The 19,961-nt window shown below is 41.6% G+C and overlaps 1 protein-coding gene across 1 annotated transcript in view; it reads right to left on the bottom strand.

Annotated features, from left to right (window-relative positions):
- adgrb2 (adhesion G protein-coupled receptor B2) overlaps nt 1-19,961 on the bottom strand; it is a 266,754-nt gene that overhangs the window by 109,156 nt on the left and 137,637 nt on the right. The window contains exons 7-13 of the mRNA XM_086279307.1: nt 19,519-19,683; nt 18,134-18,235; nt 12,259-12,365; nt 9,825-10,019; nt 9,285-9,353; nt 8,682-8,790; nt 7,256-7,402 (exon numbers count right to left, since the gene is read on the bottom strand). Of these exons, the coding sequence (XP_086135433.1) occupies nt 7,256-7,402; nt 8,682-8,790; nt 9,285-9,353; nt 9,825-10,019; nt 12,259-12,365; nt 18,134-18,235; nt 19,519-19,683 (894 nt within the window). The remainder of the gene's footprint in view (nt 1-7,255; nt 7,403-8,681; nt 8,791-9,284; nt 9,354-9,824; nt 10,020-12,258; nt 12,366-18,133; nt 18,236-19,518; nt 19,684-19,961) is intronic.

Here is a 19,961-nt window from a genome sequence, read left to right as displayed (position 1 = left end):
TGCTCTTGGTAAAGGGCAGCGCCCAATCCGTTGGTGCTGGCATCTGTGTGGAGAATGTAAGGCAGTGCCGGATCAGCAAAACCTAGAACTGGTGCAGTGGTAAGTTTGTCAATGAGGGTATCAAAAGCCAACTGACATTCAGGACTCCACCTGGAACCAAAGGAGTGCTTGGGATCGAACTGTGAGCTCTTAGAAGTCTCATTTTTGGAGCTTTTGTGTGTGGATGGATATCCACGTGTGAGGTTGTTGAGTGGCTTGGCAATCATGGCATATCCCTTAATAAAACGCCTATAGTAGCCAGCGAATCCCAGAAAAGATTTCAAGGTCTTCAGGTTGGTTGGAATTGGCCAGGATTTCAAGGTGGCAACCTTTTCTGGGTCTGTCTCAACACCATTTTCTGAAACAATGTGGCCCAAGTATCGGACGGATGTCTGAAAGAATTTGCATTTTTCTGGAGAAAGTTTTAACCCAAATTCTCTCAAGCGATTCAACACCCTCAGCAAACGGTCTTCGTGCTCCTCAAGAGTGTTGGAGAATATGATCAAATCATCCAAAAACACGAGGACCTCTTTCAAGTGCAAGTCTCCCATGCACTTCTCCATGAGTCTTTGGAACGTTGAAGGTGCATTAGTAACTCCTTGAGGCATTCGGTTGAACTCCCAAAACCCAATTGGCGTCACAAAAGCGGTTTTGGCTTTATCAGCTTCATCCATCTCTATCTGATAATAACCAGATTTGAGATCAAGCACAGAGAACCATTTCGATCCAGTGAGTGCTGTAAACGATTCCTCCAAGTTGGGCAATGCGTACACATCCTTAATCGTTTGCAGGTTGAGTTTGCGGTAGTCAATACATAGTCGAATGTCTCCATTTTTCTTCTTGACAACCACTATTGGTGATGAAAATGATGACTCCGACTCCCTGATAACACCAGCATCTAGAAGCTCTCGAAGATGTTTACGAACAGCTTCTATGTCCTGGGGATGAATAGGTCTTGCTTTGTGTTTAAAAGGGGTATTGTCATGGAGCTTGATGTGATGCTTCACTTCTTTAGTGCAACCAAAATCCAAGTCATGATGTGAAAAAACTTCAGACATGGCATTTAGTTTTGTTGTGATCCGTTCTCTCCATTCTGCTGGTATTGGTGACTCGCCAAATTTGAAAGTGAGGGGTGTTGACACCATCTCCCGATCTGGGGGGTTGGTCACACTGTGCTCAGAGACTATGCAGTCATAGGCTCCCAGCTCTGCAATGACACTCAAAGCTGGTATGTAGATGTCTTGCTCTGTTCTGTTTGACACAACAACTGGAACCTGAGTATGTGTACCACCTTTAAGAGCGACTAGACAATTACTGACACACAAACCACCCGGCAGGCCTGAACCCGGGTGCTGAATGACAACACATTGACTAGCTGGGCTGAGAAGCTTGGCAGAACCCTCGACCACAACTGTGCAGCCAGCTGGAATTAGCACAGGAGATTTACTAAGGGTCGTCACAACACCAAGATGATCATTCCAATTCTGTTGGTATGTCACTTGGAGAGTTTGCAGAACTGCTCTGTACCCGTAAGAGGTAGGCTGGAATGATGAACAGTTACTAGAAGAGAATTGTTCATAAAGAATTTCAAGTGTATTCATGCCAACAAGTACTGAGGTTGGATAATCAGGTCTCACATCAGGAACAACAAGTGCAAGCGTTTGAACTGGGAAGTCACTCCCAAGAAAGTCTTTTGGAAATGTCATGGCAACCTCAACATACCCAAGGTATGGAACACATTGACCAGCAGCCCCCTCCACATGAAGAAGCTCATTCAATGGGTGGACTGGCTGATCGGAGAGATGCTCATTATAGAATGAAACTGGAATTGTGGTAACCTGGGAACCAGTATCCAGTAGACACGGGCAGTTGCAACCTGCAATGTTGACTTCTGCTGTACATCTGGATCCAACTAATCCTGGTGGTAATCTAGTGTGGATCTTTGTCTGCGACTTTGCACACTTGGCATACTTTTTGTTCTCAGCGGGACAAGGTTGGTCCAGCTCAGCTCCTGTTTGCCCCTCAACAGGAACTGGAACTAGTTTAAATCCTCAGAAGCAGAGGACTTTTGCTTCTGCCACTTTTGTTTGCTGTCAAATTGCTTCCGCTTGGCACTTACCAATGCTGAATTGGGTGCATTTTCACATTGTGGCTTAATGTGACCATATTCTCCACAGCGGAAGCAAAACCCTGGTTTAGGGCTGGAGACGCTAGGTTTTGGATTCTTACCAACCTTCTTTGGCCCATAGAGCTTTGGAGCTGGGCAGGCAGCAACCGGTGGTTTGACATTACACTGCTGTGCTGTCAAAGCTGAAAGCTGCTGTTGTATAGCTGCCATCTGTTGTGAGAGCCGTTTAGTCAGAGTGGTTAGCGCAGCACAGAAGTTAGTTTCTTCTCCAGTATTGGCAAACTGGGCATTAGTGGTGGCTTTCTGTTTTGTCGGTCCCAAATGCTGTTTCATCCTTAATGTCTTTGCTGCCTCTCTGTCCTCTTCAGTTCGAAGGAGTAATAGAAGCTCAGTAAATTTGGGGGGGTTGTGCTTCTTTTGCTTAAGTTGGAGTTCCGATATTAAATTGTTATCCCAACATCCCCTGCAGAATTGATTCAACAGTCGGTTGTCTATGTCTTTCTCTAAAACACCCCCTCTTTTTGCTGCATGCTGTAATACCACCTGCAGACGTTGCAAATAGGCCGAAGGCTTTTCTCCGCTGTCCTGGAAGGTGTCCATGAACTTGGCGTATAACTCATCTCCATCTTGCACAGTGCCATAGGCTGAGTCAAGTTGTTTCATATAGACCTCTGGTGGTGTGTCAAGGCTGAGATGTTTTACCATATTACAGGCAGGAGGCAGTAGACTGTCACGAATCAGTCTGGTGCGCTGCAGATCAGATATAGATGGATCTTTCAGGGCTAATTCGACCCCTGACCGCCATATATCATAATCTGTCTCTTGAATTGGCCTGGGCACTTTACCAGAAAACGCTCTCAGTCGATGGAATGCATGCAGCGAGCTGTCCCCACTCCGAACAACGTGTTCCACAACATAGCGTTGTACTTCAGGAGGGTTGAGATCAGCCGCTGGAATGGAGGCAGAATGCCTCTCTCCGCCGTGCGCTTCAGCACTACTGGCAACAGAAGGGGACTTAGATGGAAGAGGGGCTGGTAGTGAAGAAGGAAAGACTGAATCGGGAGGGTTTGAATCTTCTAGTTCTGGTTTTGCAACCACTGGAGTCTCTGGGTTGAGCTCTGCAAGGGACCGGCGTATCTGGGTCATCCCCTCACTGAGGACTTCTGCATAATCCCTCCCAGATAATTTGGCTATTCTTTTTAAGTCTGCCAAGTAAGCATTTGTCTTGGAACCACTAACTTTTGATGCATAAACTTCAGATAGACTTTCAATATGGAGTTTGTCACCTGAATCTGACATAGATGTGTGCGGTAGCAACTGAGACAACCGCGTTAAAGATAAACCCGAAGCGTACTCAGCGACAAGCATGTCATTAAATTCAGATTCTGGTGAATCTATAGTAACCTTGCGAGCTATGTCACCATACTGTTCAAGGAAATGTACAACTTCATTAACTGAGTGCTCAGTTACTCCGTCAACTAAAACCGCATTTGGGATCTTAATGGCAAGTGTCTCAAAAACTTCCATTATGGGGAAAAATGAATTGGTGAGTTTGAATATATATTAATTACTAACCAAATCAGCTCCTGGCTGGCTCGCCAAGAAATGTAACACTGATGTAGCGCTAATGAGTTAATACAGGCTAGGGATTGAGTGTGATTATTATTAATCAGAAGATTTAGGAATGCTACTGGAGCTGATGGGCAGTAATTAAATACACACAACACAAAATGCTTTTGCAGGTACCATGTATTTAACCGAAAGCAAAGAAAATTAAGAAAAGAAAATGAAAGCTTAAATAATCATTCCTGCTGTAGCTATTTAATTAATAGAAAAACCCAGTGGGGGTGCACAAAAACAACTAAGCAAATTCTTCTGGCTTATACCAAGCAATATAGATTCTCAAAAAAAGTTCCCCATAAATAACACATGTTAACATCGAAAACACTGATCCACACTGAAGTCCATGAGTTTTATCTGAATATCCATGAGAGATGTCCAAGCGCTATTGTCCATAAACGGGGGAACTGGTGTGTATGATTGTGGAAATCAGTGTATTCGGAAATTACGGGACAGAGCGTCGCCTTTGATAGCTTCCTACCAGTCCAGTGGAAGCTTCAATGCAGAATGAGTCCTGCTCCTAGCCGTTCATTGGCTCGCCATCCTTTTCCATACCCAAAAAAGGTTCACCTGGCCAATTCCATTCTGTTCAGTGCACAACAACATTATGGCTCTGGCTCACAGTAATCAGCATCTGCAACAGCTCTGTCACCTGGCTTGCCTCCACGCATCTGACGGGAGGAAGCCGGGACAGGCTTACTATGACCTACATGCCATTCGATTGGCTGAGCAAAGTCATGTGGTTGGAGTCATGCATTTGTGATGCGTTCAATGGCAGGAAATAAGTGCAGGAAATTACTCTGGGTTACAGTTGGCATCACAAATTATAGCACCTTTCATACCTTTTTACATCTTTTAACTACTTTTTCTTGCCAAGCCACCATAGGCCTATTCCTGTCAATTTTCAGCTGGAACAATGACATGTTCTCTGGATGCAAATTTTTACAAGTCTGCAAAATAATTTCCTGCAGATTGAACACTGGAATCATCTATTCAACTGTATTCCCAAGTGTATAATTACTAATTCCCACTCCAAGTTTCTGTCAACTAAGGAAAAAGACCGCAAAAAGACCACCAGTTTCCTATGACACCACCATCTCTATGAACAGTCCTGACCTCTCTGTCTGTGTTTGTGATTTAGCCCCTTGTCTTTTTACTCTAATCTAGATATTTAAAGTATGACTTGTGTTCATAATAATCCATGGGACCACTCGCTACAGCAATGAGTTCATTGAGCATGCCTGTAAATCCCTAATCCAGTTAGCGCAATGGCAGTTACAGGCAAGTATTTGCTTTAATTCAAACCACATACACCGATATAATTCGTGTGTGTGACCACTTGTTATTATATCTACAAAAGAGGTGGTGCGAGTACAGTTCGCAGTAAAGAGTAAAGATGCCTGCATTTATGAGAAATACAGGTATACTTTTTTAAATAAACTAAACATTTCCTAACATATCACAGTCTTTAAGAGAGTGTGGAAGTGTGTTTCTGAAGATGTCAACTCAGGTTAACAACTCAGGCGTCAGCCCCAATTGATGCTCAATGAATCACCGAATTTCCAGCTCCATCTCACACACTGAAAGGGAGAATCATGAGAAGCAAAACAGCAAAGGAGGTGGCTGTTGAGTTAAAAGTTAACAACTCATAACCATGAGCATGAACCACCAATGGTGTATTTGAAATATGAAGCCATTGCTGACTTGTATGTTTGGATCGATGTGTGTACATGGCTGCGAGACAGAGTGCGCTGCCTGTTCGTACGATGGCAAGAGAAAAAGAGACAGTGGAGAGAGAGAGACGGAGAGTGGAAGTTTGTCACCTCGAAAATCAGTGAAGAACAGTCCCAGCCTCTGCCCACTGAAGCGATTCATGAACCTATCTATTGGCTCTGCGTGCGTGCGCTGGCGTGCGCACTTACAGACACAACGGTGCCAATAGGGCTTTATGAGCATGTTTAAGCTGTCCATCTGAGATAGGCTCTCATTACAGGGTAAATGAACCAAACAAACCGATAGCAATCAACTGAGGACCTCAACTCATGAACTGCCAATGGGAAGTGGCAGAGTTCCCACAGGGCAAAGAGTACTAATAATGTCCTAACTCATAAAGCTATATGCGGTTTGGATGAAACAATTTACCAAATAGTGTATGCTAAAATGCCAATTGCATGTCCTAAATATCACAGCGTAACTGTAATGCAGCTGGTCACTTTTATGGCACAATAAGCCCTGCAAGAGACAAAACATTCAACACGACAAACAATAAGGATAATGGACAAGAAAAAAGAACAGGATTGGAGGAAAAATGGCATAAAGTAAGGAAAGTAAGTTCGAAAAACACAACATGGAGAGCAAGCAAGCAAGGCGGAAACTTTGAAAAGCAATGGCGTTAAACCGATCCAGCTTAAAACCTGCTGTTCAACCGTTGAGATATCTGAATTCACTGTTCCATAAAAATGCGCTTAATAGGCTAGTAGAAGGCTGGATGCTAGGTGGTTTAGAATTAGCACAATACATGGTGCACAATAAAGCATCAGAGGTGACGTGCCCTGAGGTTAGTATACAGGATATCTTGAGCGCCAATCAAAGGGAGTTTGTGCCATCAGTGCAAGTCAGAGGTCAGAGGAAGCTCTGCTCTCTTGGCCTGCAGTCTCTCTGAACTTTAATTTAGGTAGGGGACGGGGATGCCTGACTGAAAGTCTGCCAGTGTAATTTCCTGTGGGAAGCGACCTTTGCCTTTGTTCGTAGAGGATAGCATCTGCCTCTGTATTTCTCATTTCTACTTCAAACCATTACTATTTAACATCATTTTTCTTTCTCCTTTACAAATTTAGCTTCCATCCCATTCTGGGATCATCTATGTAGTTTCTCCTCCTTTTTTAACTCTCGCCATTTGTGTTTGCTTGAAACTGCACGAAAAAAAAAGTAGCCTCGACTAAACGCAGTCAACATTCTTGCGCTGCTCAAAGTGAATGGATTTTGAAAATTGTATGAGACTCAATGCTCTCAGGGGGAAGCAACACACTTCTTCACAGATGAAAGACTGACATCTTCTTGAGAAGCCCTCTAGGGCCTCTTTACAGTCCAAATCCTTCTCAGCACTACCCTTTAACGCCCCTGAGAAACCTTCTGCTTCAGTGAGAAACATCTCTGAGTATGAGAATTCACATGGGGGAACCTCTACTTGCCAAGCTGATCTGACCTTAGATTATGAAACCATGAGTTGGTTCTTTTCATATATCAAAGATTTAAGAGAGTGAGCAAGAATTACAACTACAACGTATGTACTTTATAGTTAAGAATAGACTATGAAAGCCTTCCTAACCTTGTGTTTCCCATCTTTTTTATAGAAAAAAGCCAAACAAAGAAATACATATGATCTCGTGTTTATGAGCTGAAACTGGCAACCTAAAAGATTAGATCAACCCTGGTCAGTAGACAAACCACATTTCCTTTTTTTCTTACCTTCAGGTGGGATGGTGAAAACCTCTTTCGGGATGTAGAGCTTATCTTCCGCTGTTCGGGCCCAGTCCTTCATGCCCCTCCGGCCCTTCATGGGGAAGTTGATATCGCTGGAAACTGCTGACACTGGTTCTCTCTGAATGGTTACCACTGGACAAACGACAAATGAAAACAAAACCCACATGAAAACTCACTTAGGCATGACACTGGGAAAATAAACAAAGAGTGCTGGTTAAAAGACAAAAATCAGACAAAAACAATAAAGAAAACTTCACAAAAAAATACACTGTTAAAAATTGACGTGCTGGTCATGTGTTTACAGATTGAAATCAATACTTGGATACAAAAAAATCTAAATCATCGATCATGCATAGTACAAATAAAACCCTCCCAACTGAATTCTAACTGTGATGAAATACATTACTGTGCAGATGTCTTGAGCCATTTTGCTTCTACAGAGCAAGAATTTCTTGAAATACTCATTTTCAGCTCGGTCCTTTTACCTGAGCATATATAGAGGAACACTTATTTTTTGTCTGTTAAACCACTTAACACTGACCATCATTCAAAAATAAAAAGAGTATCTAACTCAAGAAATGAACCAGAGTTGTGTCTACACATAAAAGAGAACCCATTTTAAATTCTTTAGGCACTTTGCTACCAGCAGCTCATCATTTGTTCCAATTTCTGTAGCCGAATCTATGAAAAATGGCAGCAATAATACAGTTTGACTTTAATAAAATAGTACTTTTACAACCAGCAAGGTGATTCCCAAAAACCTATCTACCAAATGCTTGCCATTTCTCAGGATGAAGTGCCAAGTGTCCTAACTGGGTAAGTGGACTACAAAAGAAGAACTGACTGGCCTAAAAATACTGGCAGCCACCAATGCTACCCCTCAGCTTCCCAGTAGATACTCCTCTAGTATAAATCTAAAAAACTATAAAAGCAATTTCACAAAATATATATAAATATCTTTGAAAGTTGATGTGCTGGTCATATGTAGTTAAATTCTGAATTATTGGAATTTTTAGAAACTTTTGGAAACTTTTCTAACAATCATAGGTGATTGTCAGAAAAGTTCACGTCTGAAATTCACCTTGAGGTCACTGGGATCCAAACTCATCTGAGAGTTTTAGTAGATGCACCTATGGTATGAATGTCAAAATCAGGGGTAAAAACTATCTACAGAAAAAATTACCAGTATCTGAAAGTCATGTCCTTCAAAAATAAGAAAAGAAAATCCAGCAAAGACCTGACACAGGACCTGAGAGATACATCTGGACCTCTGGTTGATTCATCAACTATATATGTTAAGCCGCTCAAGACTTTTGTGCAGTACTGTAAGTCGTCCGGATGTTTGTGTACAAAAAATCTTTCATCTGCTCCTGTGAAGCCGTGTGATCTGACAGCAATGAGTGGGCCTTACTGAGGTTGTTGGTAACCACTAGAAAACTCTGAAAAGGCTTCTGGGCCTCTCCAATGAGGTGAATGAAATCTTCCAATATCCTCATCAGCAAAGCAGCACCGGGAGCGATCTGTGGACAGCACGATGATAGAAAGATGAACGGAAGGATGTCATAAGTGCAATTATAACCCACAGCCAACCATCTTCTATGAGACACGTCTCAACCACTGATACCTTTTTACTCACTGCATTACCTCAACTACCGAATGTGTTCCTGGGCTGTAAATCCTAATCACATGGTTTATAATATTATATTTGGCTTTTTTTCTTAAAATTATTATATCCAGATGGCAAGCAAACACAATTCGCTGCAGGGGTACCACATTGGGTCCCATACAAAGCTTGCACAAAGACGCACAGGATATTGTGCATTTTTAAAACTCAAAGAAACATTAATAATAGGTAGAATCAAACCCATTTTCCATCACCACACATAAACATTTACAAAAAGATCTATTTATGACACTTGGTGATGCAGACAGTCAGTTGTGATGATAAGGAGGTGCACAGAAGCGCACACGAGGACATAAAGTACCAGACATTCACATAAATGCAGAGCCTTACCTGGTGAGCGTCCTCCCATTTTTCTAAATTTTCAATGTCCAACATGTGGCTGACAATCTGGAAGAATTTCTAGATAAAAAGAAATAAAAAAGGATGTGCTCAGTTGTTGAAGCCAGACCATCAGGCAGCTATTTCCTGGATATCAAATAACTACTGATAACCTTGCTGTGGTTAGCACTGCAGCAATACTGCCTCTTATTCTCAATCATGTCTGGTTCATTCATTTGCTGTACACAGGCATATTGTAAGTCATAAATAATAACGTCTGTGAAATGATCGACTGAGACGGGAACATTTTGCTCGCTTACAGGCACTGGAAAAAGAAAAATGCTGCTAAAAAAAAAAAATCCGCCCTGTGCAGCTGTAGTTAATTGTTATGCACACCCTGTGCAGTAGAAAGTGAAGCTGCGGATGGAATAAATTTTGTTGTAAGTGACTGTGTGTGTGTGTTTGTGTGAGATTTATTTATTTATTTATGTATTTATGTCATGGTTGGTGACTTTAGAAGGCTCCGGGCGAATGCCGAGACGTTTTTCCTACCTGCACGTCGTCGGGAGCTGGGATGTAGGTTGCTCTTTTGAAGGTGTCCGTCACATTTCGCAGGATCTCCGTGGAAAAGAGAAGGTCGCCACTGTAGTAGCTCCTTCTCTGCAAGAGCTCCAGGAGACTCCGTACGATCTGAGACATGCCCTCCCCAGCCAGGGTCCTCTGACCCTTCGCGAGATGCTCTCGTAACTAAAATGCATTAAAAAAAGGAGATTTTTAGAAGTGTTTTATCCTGTCTCATGATTACAGGTAAACCCTTTGCTGTTGCACATGGTGTTACTCAAACTACGTAGCAGAAAAACAGAAATAGCACACCCGAGATTGTGTTTTTGACAAAGAAATCACAGGAATGTTTTGGATATGAGCCGACGGGGATATTTCAAGACGGGAGTATATATGTACATGGTTGGATTTTTGTCTTTTTTTTGTGTATGTGTGTGTGTGTGTGTGTGTTTGCTTGTGCTTAAAATAGGCAAGCAAATCGAAGCCTTGCAGCACTTTCAGACAGAAACTGGATCTCATCACTTCAGAGAAAGAGATACAAAAAGATAGTCTGTGCGTGTGAGGCAAAGAGAAAGAGAGTGAGGGAGGAAGAGAAAGAAGCTGGGGGAACAGAACATCACAGCAATCACAGAAAATTAATTACTGACTCCTGGTATTAATGAAAGGTTGGAACAGAAGCTAACAGTGCAATCAGCTCTGTCATGCACGATCCCTGACCCCCATCTCCTTCCGCCATCATCGAGGAGATGGAAAAGGTTGAAGTTCACGGAGCAGGAAAACAGTTTCACTGATGAACACATTCATTAGCTCTCTTCATTAATTGATAAGTGTGAGCACAAAGCTCTGGAAAAGCTAATTAGAGATAGCAGCGAGTCTTGGGTAAAAACACTCTGCAATTTTGAGAAAACCTTTTTTTAGGGTAGTTAAAGAGAGGTACATTAGAGATAAAAACAAAAACAAAAGAGAAGAACAGATAGAGAAGAACTTGAAAAACATGTTTCACTAAGCAGAAGAAGCAACTCGAGTGCATCTGGAAAGTATTCACAGCGCTTCACTTGTTCCACATTTTGTCATATTACAGCATTATTGCATTAAATTCATTTTGTCCCTTAAAATTCTACACACAATACCCCATAATGCCAAAGTGAAAAAAGGTTTGCTTGAAATTCTTGCAAATTTATTAGAAATAACAAACTAAAATATAACATAAGTATTCGTACCCTTTTCCCAATACTTAATAATTACAGCTTTAAGTCTTTTAGAGTATGGTGCTACAAGCCTGGCACACCATTCATTGCAGAACCTCTCAAGTTCCATCAGGTTGGATGGGGAGAATCGGCACACATCTTCAGAGATGTTCAGTTGGGTTCAAGTCCAGGCTTTGGCTGTTATCTTAGCTGTGTGCTGTCCTGTTGGAACTTGAACCTTCGTTCAAATCTGAGGTCCAGAGTGCTCTTGAACGTCTCTGTAGATTGCTTTCCCTCTACCCTCCTGAGCTACAGCCACCTCCATGGAGGTGGCTGTAGCTCAGGCGGTAGAGCAGTCATCTACTGATCAGTCATCTACTGCTGCTGGTGGTTCGATTCCTGGCTTCCCCTAGTCTGCATGCCAAATATCCTTGGGCAAGATACTAACCCCAAATTGCTCTCCCATGCATCCATCGGAGTATGAATGTGTATGAATGTCAGTTAAAAAGCACCTAGGAAAAATGTGCTTGTGCGAATGGGTGTGAATGGGTGAATGCACAAAGTTGTATAAAGCCCTTTGAGTGCTCAGAAGAGAAGAAAAGCGCTATATAAGAACCAGTCCATTTACCCTTTCTGTTCCTGGTGCTGAAAAACATCCCCACAGCATGCCACCACCACCATGCTTCACTGTAGGGATGTTATTGACGTGGTGATGAGCAGTGCCTGGTTTTCTCCAGATGTGACACTTTCAATCTTTGTTTATCAGACCAGAGCATGCACTGACATGCACTGTACAACTATGGGACGTTATACAGACACGTGTGGGCCTTTTCAAATCATGTCCAATCAACTGAATTTACCACAGATGGACTCCAGTCAAGTTGCAGAAACATTTAACAGACGATCAGTGGAAACAGGATACTCAGTTTCGAGTGTAAGGAAAAGTCTGTGAATACTTCTGAACTTTTGCTACTTTTGTTTTAGTGAATTTCCAAAAAAATTCAAGCAGAATTTTTTCACTTTGTCATTATGGGGAATTGTGCAGAATTTTGAAGTGAAAAAATGAATGTAATCCAGTCTGGAATAAGGCTGTAACATGACAAAGTGCTTTGAATACTTTCCGGATGCACTGTAACTGGCTTAAATTGGTACATCTTTTTAGCTTTTTTTTCTCTTGTCCATCATAATTATTTTTTTATCAATTGTTTGTTTTATTGTAATCATTTGACATTACTTACAGATAAATGTAAATATCTATATTCAAGTGAGACGCATCTGGCGAAGCTCGGAGGACCCCAGAAAGCAACTCCATTATTGTCCAGCATACAACGACGACTAGCAGATCCTAGAAAGAGTTGAGAGAGACGCACGTAGTTAATACAGAATGCAACAAACACCAAACATTATCTACACCACACTCTGAATATGGTATGCTTTTTCAAACTTCCAAAAACCAATATGGCCACAAAACACATAAATATGTTATTTGTATTCTGACGCCGAGAAGTAGGCCAATTCATCACACGGACAGGAGTAATACAGAGGGCGTCTGCTCAATGTATTTTAATAGCTATACGGAAATATCAGAATGCATAATTTTGCTACTAATGAAAAAGCTAAAACCCAAGGTCACCTCTATTCATGTGCTGAAGTGAAATATTATGCAGGATTGTAAAAACTACAAAATATTTTGTTTGTAGCAGTATTTGGCAATTTACACCTTCTGGTGGTTTTAGGCTGGCAGGCACAAGGCAAACTAGTGAAAGCTGCCAAAGTACCTTTTGAAAAATAAATATAAACAAGTCCTTTACGCCCTCTTTTTTTGTCATTGCCATGGTAACTGAGATAAGTTAAAGAATGTTAATTTGATCTTAAATAAGACTATTATATTTAATTAAGGCTCAGCATTAGCGGACTAACTCGTTCAGACATGTTTTGCCGTCCCTAAAAAGATGTGGAAAAATGTCTTTATGCAGCAGACCTCTCGAACCACACCTGCACTCGACTTGCACGTGTCAAAGTTTATACTCCTCTTTGGCAACAATCGGGCAACTCTCAGTTTAGACTGAAATAACAGTGATATGGTTTGACTGCATTCAAATGAGACATGAGTGCTGTATAAATTAAAGGAACTTGCTGGATAACGTATGTGTTAAAAATGTTACGACTGCCTCTTTCTATCAAAACTCAAAAGAGCAATGGCATTTATTATTGCTGAGGCATAAGTACACCCACTAGAGCAAATTTATTTCAAACATAGGGATGCAAGCAGAGCAATTTATTCTGATTAGCCTATAATCTTGTCTATTTTACCATATTTTTCATATGATTGTCATTCTGTTGCAGTGAATTTGCCAGACACTTGACACCTGACAGTCAACTGCTCCTTTGTCTGCACTAAAGGCCTGTTGAAGTTAAAAGCTCACTGGTTTGCAACTGAATAACTAACCAAACAAATCACAAGAGCACAACTTGTTCCTCTCTTGGGCTTTTGTTGGACATATTCAGCTACATACACATTGTTACGTTCATGTCATCTAATGTTAATAATCTTCCAAACTACTATGCTGTCTATCAGCTGGAGTTTATGGGATCGGCGTCAACTGCAGCGGATTTTTAGGAATATAGCCAACTTTCATTTATTTATGTGAACTAGTCCTTTAAATAGTCCAGCTGTCCCACTTAGTATTTAATAATGAAAAAAGATCCAACTTTTTAGTTATACTATAGTACATATTACTCCTTTCAAACGTCCTCTTTTCTCTTATATTGAATAAGAAAGGCAGTGGCTTGCAAAAGTATTCGGCCCCCTTGAACTTTTCCACATTTTGTCACATTACAGCCACAAACATGAATCAGTTTTATTGGAATTCCACGTGACAGACCAACACAAAGTGGTGTACACGTGAGAAGTGGAACAAAAATCATACATGATTCCAAACATTTTTTACAAATAAATAACTGCAAAGTGGGGTGTGCGTAATTATTCAGCCCTCTGAGTCAATACTTTGTAGAACCACCTTTTGCTGCAATTACAGCTGCCAGTCTTTTAGGGTCTGTCTCTACCAGCTTTGCACATCTAGAGACTGAAATCCTTGCCCATTCTTCTTTGCAAAACAGCTCCAGCTCAGTCAGATTAGATGGACAGCGTTTGTGAACAGCAGTTTTCAGATCTTGCCACAGATTCCCGATTGCATTTAGATCTGGACTTTGACTGGGCCATTCTAACACATGGATATGTTTGGTTTTAAACCACTCCATTGTTGCCCTGGCTTTATGTTTAGGGTTGTCGTCCTGCTGGAAGGTGAACCTCCGCCCCAGTCTCAAGTCTTCTGCAGACTCCAAGAGGTTTTCTTCCAAGATTGCCCTGTATTTGGCTCCATCCATCTTCCCATCAACTCTGACCAGCTTCCCTGTCCCTGCTGAAGAGAAGCACCCCCAGAGCATGATGCTGCCACCACCATATTTGACAGTGGGGATGGTGTGTTCAGAGTGATGTGCAGTGTTAGTTTCCCGCCACACATAGCGTTTTGCATTTTGGCAAAAAAGTTCCATTTTGGTCTCATCTGACCAGAGCACCTTCTTCCACATGTTTGCTGCATTCCCCACATGGCTTGTGGCAAACTGCAAACGGGACGTATGGTTTTCTTTTAACAATGGCTTTCTTCTTGCCACTCTTCCATAAAGGCCAACTTTGTGCAGTGCACGACTAATAGTTGTCCTATGGACAGATTCCCCCACCTGAGCTGTCGATCTCTGCAGCTCGTCCAGAGTCACCATGGGCCTCTTGGCTGCATTTCTGATTAGCGCTCTCCTTGTTCGGCCTGTGAGTTTAGGTGGACGTCCTTGTCTTGGTAGGTTTACAGTTGTGCCATACTCCTTTCATTTCTGAATGATGGCTTGAACAGTGCTCCGTGGGACGTTCAAGGCTTGGGAAATCTTTTTTTGGCCTAAGGCTGCTTTAAATTTCTGAATAACTTTATCCCTGACCTGTCTGGTGTGTTCTTTGGACTTCATGGTGTTGTTGCTCCCAATATTCACTTAGACAACCTCTGAAGCCGTCACAGAGCAGCTGTATTTGTACTGACATTAGATTACACACAGGTGCACTCTATTTAGTCATTAGCACTCATCAGGCAATATCTGTGGGCAACTGACTGCACTCAGACCAAAGGGGGCTGAATAATTACGCACACCCCCACTTTGCAGTTATTTATTTGTAAAAAATGTTTGGAATCATGTATGATTTTCGTTCCACTTCTCACGCGTACATCACTTTGTATTGGTCTTTCACGTGGAATTCCAATAAAATTGATTCATGTTTGTGGCTGTAATGTGACAAAATGTGGAAAAGTTCAAGGGGGCCGAATACTTTTGCAAGCCACTGTAAAATCACTCAGCTTTAAGTCTGCCTTAACCATGTTAAAGTCTGTATTTACATAATTTCCTCAAGGATTAATATAATATTCTGATTCACATGATTCACAGACACCTGTATGCATGAAGTGATTTATGATGTTTCATTAGTGTACATATATACGGCTTGTACTTTATGTATTTAGTGCTCTGTTGATGGATAAGATTGGTACACTGTTTCAAGTGCTTTGACATGTCAGCGTGGCTAGAAAAACATCGAATGAACATGCGTACAAAACATCACATCACACTATAGAAACTTCTGAGATGGTACAATCTTTGGTCTTTGGTCCAGCTGGTTCAATACCTCTGTTTAGAATCACTCCAAGTACAAACCACTTTAGGTCTGCCTCATTTCATTAGGTTTTGCATTGTTTAATGCTGCTTTAAGCCTACACTGACCTCAATTTAACTGAAAAGCACCTCCTTCAAAGAACTGCAAAGTTTGCAGATAATTGTTTCTAGAACATGAATTCTGACAAATCGTTTAACCCAGAGAGAGCTGAACCCTAGAGTTTCATCAGCAGTGAGCTGGTACAAAGATCCTTTCTTTCTGCTCATCTAGCTGTGGCTCAACCAGCTGGGTAACACATCACAGCTTGACCAGCAACAACCGCTAAATCTGTGTGTGCTCATTTGTGCAGTAACTCTGAAGAACCAGAAGAAAGCTTGCTTCTGTAACACCTGCAAAGCTGTGACACATCTCCAGAGCAGCTTGATGAAAAATCTGGAACATCAATATAAGCAAAGAAGCAGCTGATCAGAAAAGAAAAACGAGGAACACAGGAGATTCATCACTCGTCATCGACATTCTCCTTATCAAAAACATGACAGATAACGCAGGACAATTCACTTCCTCCAGTTGTGGATGGAGGATTGGTTTCCCCCTGAGCACGTCAAGGAGCAGATGTTTGAGCTGTATGAATCCTGGACTAGAAAGACGTCAGATGTCTTCCAGAAAGCTTTACCAATAACGAGAGGACCAGATCCAGGATTATCAGCGGTGTATCTCAGAGCCTCATCCATCCATTTGGGATGTTGAATGTTCTTTATTTCTGACTTCTAGGAGAAAAACGTAAATGCTGCTCTGACCCCTGAAAAGAGTCTGGATATCTGGTATGCCATTGGAGATCAGAGACTTGTCTCCAATAAAGAAGACCTTAAAGCTGAAATTCAAAGCCTTAAACTGACTCAGTATTAGCCTCTCCATCCTGTGAAGCCAGATCTGATCGCAGGCAGAACTCAGGCTGACATCTGGTTGAGGAGAACTGTCCTGATGACGTTCAAGGTGCTTTGGTTGACTGTAGCCACAATTATTTTGTAAATGAGCCCTTTTTTATTAGTCTAATAATGGTTTTGTGACAACTCATCTGTATTTATTTGTAAAAAGATCAAATATGACTTACCAATCCCCTTACTTTGCATCATCATGCACACAACTGCCTCACAAACAGGTCTGTGTAAACCTGGTCAATCAAGAGAATGAGCTATTTTGACTTATAGACCTGTGACGATGGTGAATTTGGAACAAGCCAGATGTTAAGACTAAAAATACAAGTTAACCTTTTTTTTCTTTTTTTTTTTAAATCACAAAAAGCTGACTTTGAAGTTTCTCCTTATTTTTCCATGACATTTCTCCAGGCAGTGAGCAACCTTGAGAAAGAAGGTACAAGTATATGTCTCATAGCACATGCATAGAGAGTTGCAAGCCCTGTGTTACAGTATAAGCTTTAGCAGATATTGCTTTGACTGTAGCTCTGCCTTTCCTAATCAGGAAGTGCTACTGTATGTACATGAGGCTCACAAACTTCCAAAGTTAATTATCACTGAGATTTTTTTTCCATTAAGTAGCCAGTCTCTGTTCTTCTGCTGCAACTTTACCATTGCTAAAAACAACATGCCCACATGTTCGTGATGCTAACAAACCTCTGTTGCTCCTACTGGAGATTTCTTTAAGCTTCTCGCTTGGACATTTTTGTAACAGTTCTGGTACTTGAGTTGTGTAAAGAAACTTGTGATTGCAATATGCTTTTTTTTTTTTCCCCTTGTCACGATGCTGCTTGGCAGCCTGTTGCACAGCTCCCAAATCTTAACCAGCTCGTATTACTGCCTGGACTGAGCCATGTAATCCTGGTGAAGCTACAGAGGAAATGACAGTGGTTTCATTGGTGATTGGGCAATAATGAGGACAACCTAGGCGATCTGATTTGAGCCCTTGACGTGCCACACTCAAACTTCCCACACCACAGCGTGACCGTACCTCACTTCAGGACTTTTTAGGTGGACAGAAATGTTATTCTGAGCTGAGATGAAACGTGGGGGCATTGCACCAGTTATGATTGAAATGTGGTGTAATCCCACACATGTTGGTGCAAGGAGGTGTTTCTGAATTGCTTTTTCTTGGATTATATCCACATTGTCACTGTTCTGTTTTAATCTGGTTTAAAGCAACACATTGTCTGGATTCCTCCATCACCTGATGAAGAGGTGCTCTGCTGCCACAAGGACAGACACGTGAAATCTTTACCACCTCATCTCTATACAACATTTATCTTAACCTGTTTGTTTTATAATATTTGGATTTCATTTTACTGAATAACTTTTTTCACTGTTTTGGTTGCTGTGACATAATTTCACAAAATGTCTTCTTCTTTGAGCTGAGTGCATTATTAGCTAAAAGCATGCAATGTGACTGACCAGTAGCATTCGTTGGACATTTGTTGTAGACAGTTTCTCCAGCTGAGGCTCTCTTCCATGACATCGAGAGGAGATGCTCGTCTTTGCATATCTCATGAGGCGCTATAGAAGAAAGTGAGAAACACATAGAAAAAAAGCGAAATGAAGTCAAGCCTAGTAGGAGAACAGAAAAAAAAAAAAAAAAACACGCGCACAAACACGCACTCGCACGCACACACACGCCGAACCAGAAGAAATAAAAAAAAGGGAGACAGACAGAAGCAAAGCACAAAAAAAAAACCACGATTCAAATCAATGTTCTCCTGCAGCAGCTCCCAATCTTATTCCCTTGTACATTCTCAGAGCTCTCTGTCGGTGTCATTGCCTCAGTACAGTATCTCATTCCCTCTTCATCTTACCCCCTCTTTTTATTCATCTGTTTTCCACCCCTCCCTCTCTTTCATAACCATGATGAAAAAACAGGCAGGGGGAGGGGGAGCTGGGTGCTCTGAAGATATTCCGAGGGGGCACACTAGGGTTGGCAGAGGCAGATGCAGAGAGATGAAGAGGGACGGAGAGCGAAGAGCGAAGAAGGAGAAAATGTGTGATGTTCCCCCTGCAATGCCAACAGACAAGATCCTCGTCTAGTGTAAAAAAGCTTTAGAGCTACTAAAAACAAAGAGGTCATGATGGAGGCTCCACTCGTCAAGTCTCAGTGCTAACACAAGTGACACGCACTGAAAATATACTTGCATACATATATATATATATATATATATATATATATATATATATATATATATATACCAACACACACGCACAGCTTCAGTCAGGAGTCGTACTTATTAAAAACCACAGTGTTTCCTGCAATGGCTGACACTGACAAATAGCACCAAGCGGACCGTTGAACATCCTGCCCTCCACCGGGGAGAGAAACATAGAAGGAAATAAAGTAAGTGAGAGACAACGAGTAAGGGAGATTAGTGCTTTGAAAAAAATGTTAAACAGGAGAGATATAAGGAGAAAGCAAATAACTCACAGATAAACAGAGGATAAAAAGAAGGCAATACAAGGGAAAAATGCAAAATCAATGAAGAGGTGAAGACGGACGGGTATGTGAACTGACATGAAGACAGGCAAAGGACAGAAAAGGATGTGAAGAGCTCTAAAAGTGCGAAGGTAGCTTTTGGGTATGCTGTTAATCTCTTGGAATTGCTTCCACTCTGCTCGATAGGTAGTGTGCAAGTGCAATTTTGGCACACACACGCAGTCTTTTAAACTTCAAAAATACCACGAAATCATCGTAAAAACAAAGGAAAAATGTGAAATACAAAAACTAGGGCATGAAAAGGTTATACAGATTATACTGAAGCCCTCTGTCTGTAACGCACACTCAAGCTACTGACCAGGGCACTTTTTCTCATTACACGACCGGACCTCCTCTCCTAAGCCATCACAGGGGTAGCCTTGCAATCCAGTGCCCTCGCACATCCTGATGCGCCGCTGCCATCCAGAGTCACACGTCTTGCTGCAGAGACTCCAGTGGTTCCAGCTGCCCCAGTTACCTCCACCTAGCGCAAGAGGAAGAGCACCACCAGTGAAGATGGAAGTACCGGAATGCATTGCAAAAGAAAAAAAAAAGAAAAAGAAATGACAGTTATGAATGAAGTAGTAAATTTAACTTACAAGTCTAAAGCTTTTTTATTAGTGTGAGAAATTAAGTCAATACTAGCCCATTCTCGGGCCCAGGCTCATTAAACACCCTAGTATTTTTGTTCTCTGGGGCCCCTGTCGAAACAGACTCATAAGCCAAATTAGGTCCCAACCCAATAATTACTCATGTGTGGAA

Source organism: Aulonocara sp. 'chitande type north' Nkhata Bay, linkage group LG22 (genome assembly GCF_057382095.1).
Source record: "Aulonocara sp. 'chitande type north' Nkhata Bay isolate Kocher_YH1m ecotype deep benthic linkage group LG22, A_spYH_male_GT1.1, whole genome shotgun sequence".
Taxonomy (NCBI): domain Eukaryota; kingdom Metazoa; phylum Chordata; class Actinopteri; order Cichliformes; family Cichlidae; genus Aulonocara; species Aulonocara sp. 'chitande type north' Nkhata Bay.
This window is presented reverse-complemented; position numbering and strand designations above follow the sequence as displayed.